General features: G+C 28.2%; 1 protein-coding gene across 1 annotated transcript; it reads left to right on the plus strand.

The window, feature by feature from the left end:
• On the plus strand, positions 1–3073 carry LOC133818750 (peroxidase 47). The gene is made up of 4 exons (XM_062251787.1): positions 1–407; positions 493–681; positions 783–945; positions 2565–3073. Exons 1-4 carry the CDS (start codon positions 150–152, stop codon positions 2942–2944), a joined length of 990 nt encoding a protein of 329 aa, XP_062107771.1. The 5' UTR covers positions 1–149; the 3' UTR covers positions 2945–3073.
• The last annotated feature ends 468 nt before the right edge of the window (positions 3074–3541 follow it).

Genomic DNA, 3541 nt, shown 5'->3' on the forward strand with positions numbered 1-3541 from the left:
CGTAGTCTTAGTCTGGTTATATATATACATATATATATATATATATATTTATAGAAGTAAAGTACTCAGTTATATTAGCTCTTGATTGATCATCCGATCGAAGCCTAATATATAAAAAATTAATTAATCGAATAGGAAATTAACTGAAAATGGTGGAGTTGGTAGTAGGGAATCAGTTTGTGAGCAGTAGTACTAGTAGTGTGATAATGATATTAATGATGAAAATGATAGTGGTGATGAGTGGATACGGATTTGGTGTAGCGAATGGTGTGAGTATGAACTACTATGTAATGAGTTGCCCCATGGCTGATCTCATCGTCCAGAACACAGTCAATAGAGCTCTGCGAGCTGATCCCACTCTTGCTGCCGCTCTTATCAGATTGCATTTCCACGACTGTTTCGTTCAGGTACCTATGTATATATATTTATTTATTGTGTGTGAGGCTTTATTTATTTAATTAATTAACAATAATATAATGAATTGATCATCAGGGGTGCGATGCATCAATTCTGATAGACTCAACAAAAGACAACACAGCAGAAAAGGATTCGCCAGCCAATCTGAGTGTGCGTGGCTACGAACTTATAGATGAAGTGAAAGAGGAGCTGGAACAACAATGTCCTGGCGTTGTTTCCTGTGCTGATATTGTGGCTATGGCTGCTAGAGATGCCGTTTTCTTTGTATGCAATTGCGTCTATTTTTTTTATGTATATATATTATAAATTATCAGCTTTTAATTAATATTGTACACTTTTTATATGATCTATATATATATATATAGGCAGGTGGCCCTGTGTACGACATACCGAAAGGACGAAAGGACGGAAGGATATCCAAAATAGAAGAGACCATCCAGCTGCCGTTTCCCTCCATGAATGCCTCAGAGCTCATCAGAATATTTGGACAGCACGGCTTAAATGCCCATGATATGGTTGCTCTCTCCGGTCAGTATAAATATATATATATATATATTTATATAGTTATATAAGCAGCTTGTTATTTAGGTCCGCATCACTTTTATCCATTAGGTAAGACTATTTTCTATTATTGATATACCCAGAAAAATTATAATATAATTTTTTCAATGACATCATACATCATAATTAGTCTTCTCGTCAGATATCGGAAATTCAGAATATAACAAAATTATGCTTCAAACAATTTATTTTTCACACTTATAAAAAAAAATTAGTGACATGTGACACGTGACACTGAATGTTTAAACTCTGATTTTGATACTTTATATTATTCTGAATATCTTTAAAATTAATGGGATGTCTATTATAACTATAATTTACACCATCATACTTGATAAGATGCCTATTCTAACTATAATTTATACCATCATACAAAAAAAATTAAGTTATAATTTCTCCAAGTATAGAAAATAAAAAACATCCCTACAATATAGACAAAAGTGATGTTCCTAACTAAAAAAATTCCTATATATTTATAATAATCATAATCGTTCTATGAACTTAACTCTATAAATAGTTGTAGGCTCCATTAAAAAAAAGATCATATATTTTTGGTAAGTTTTTTTTTTTTTCTTTTGGTGTATTATCTGAATTGATAAGGATCCAATAATAACACATCAAGAGAGAAATATATATTGGCAAAAAAAAAAGAAAATTCCTCATTCTTAACTATTATTATTGATTTTAATAGTTTGTTTTGTTAATTAACATAATATTCTAAATATTTAATGAAATATACTTTTAAAACTAACTAAAAATAGACATTTATTAATAATATTAATATAAATTTAAATTCAAATATTATAAAATATCATTATTATAATAATTTATAATACAAAATTAGATATTTAATAATTATATTAATATTAATTTAAATGTTATAAAATATTATTATGATAATAATATACCATCCTAATTTTTTATTAATTATATTAATATGAATTCAAATATTATAAAATATTATTATAATATGTAATACAATACTTATGTTAATATAAATTTAAATATTTAAAAATATTATTATAATATTTTAAGTTTAAAATACCATCATTTAAGTTTAAAACGGGTATTATATTATATATATTTTTTAAAATTATAAATAATATTTTAGTTTAATTTTTTTAATATATTTATATTATTTTTTATATATAATATTATTTCTTATTTGAAATTTATGTGAATAATATGTAACTTGTATCTAGTATATACATATTTAAAAAGAGATTGTACCTATGAATTTTCAAAATTAATGAACTAAAACTTGAGACTTAAAATTTTTACTTCATGATAAAAGCAATTGTGTGACCACTTGTGGTGGAATTCCGAATCGATCACTAATTTTACTGTCCCGGTCCATAAAATGGTGGTCAATCAATTAATAAATGATTAAAGGTCTTGACAAAAAAAAATGATGAAACAATATGTATAATAAAATAGCTTTATTATATGTCATATTATTATTTGGAGGATAGCAAAATTAAAAAGAAGATATAGATTCTCTTAAAAAAAATAATATATATAGACTAATGGCTAATAATAATAATAAATATTTGCCGCATAAATAACTCATATTTTTTACTGTATAGGAGCACATACCTTAGGAGTTGCTCGATGCTCATCGTTCAAAAGACGTTTGAGCGAAGTAGATCCAACCCTTGATTCGAACTTTGCAAAGACACTGTCGAAAACATGCAGCGAAGGGGACACGGCGGAGCAGCCATTCGACGCCACTCAAAATCACTTCGATAATGTGTACTTCAACGGACTAGTTAGGAGGAATGGTGTGCTCACCTCCGACCAAACGCTGTACGCTTCCCCAAGGACAAAACCCATTGTCAATGCCTACGCCTTCAACCAAGCCATGTTCTTCTTGGACTTCCAGCAGGCCATCACCAAGATGGGCTTACTTGATCTCAAACAGGGTTCCCAAGGAGAAGTGCGAGCATCTTGTCGTACTATCAATTAATTATTTGTTATATATATATATATATATAGATAATTATATACTCTCTAAACAATATTATCATATTGTTAATATTATATGTACCTATCTTTACTTATATTCTCATATATAAATATATAGGAACTTTCTTCACTTTCGCCCCTACATATATATTTATGTGTAAGAATGTATGATTTTTATCTATTTCATGTTGATTTTTGTTGTATTAGTTTTCGCTATATATGCACTTTATGTAAGACTGAAACGACTTGATTTTAAGGAACATTTTTTTTGACAACCGTAATTCATCTAAAAGACCACCTTACTTTTATATATTTTTGTATTTATAATAGAAGTGTGAATGACATTGGAAAATGTCATTTTTTATTATAGCACAATTACATGCTAATCAACGACTGCACAACTTTTATGTAAATTTGGTCTTTGATCTCTGTTGTAAAATTACAACACCAGACTCAACAAAAGTTAAGAATCAAAGCATCAAACACTTGGAATGCAATCTAATGACAGTAAAAATGACAGAAAAATAAAGAACAAACACACCAAATTATCTTGGTTCGGCCTAATCAATATGGACCTACTTCCATCTCTCCCCTTAAG

Source organism: Humulus lupulus, chromosome 2 (genome assembly GCF_963169125.1).
Source record: "Humulus lupulus chromosome 2, drHumLupu1.1, whole genome shotgun sequence".
In the NCBI taxonomy this organism is placed as follows: Eukaryota; Viridiplantae; Streptophyta; class Magnoliopsida; order Rosales; family Cannabaceae; genus Humulus; species Humulus lupulus.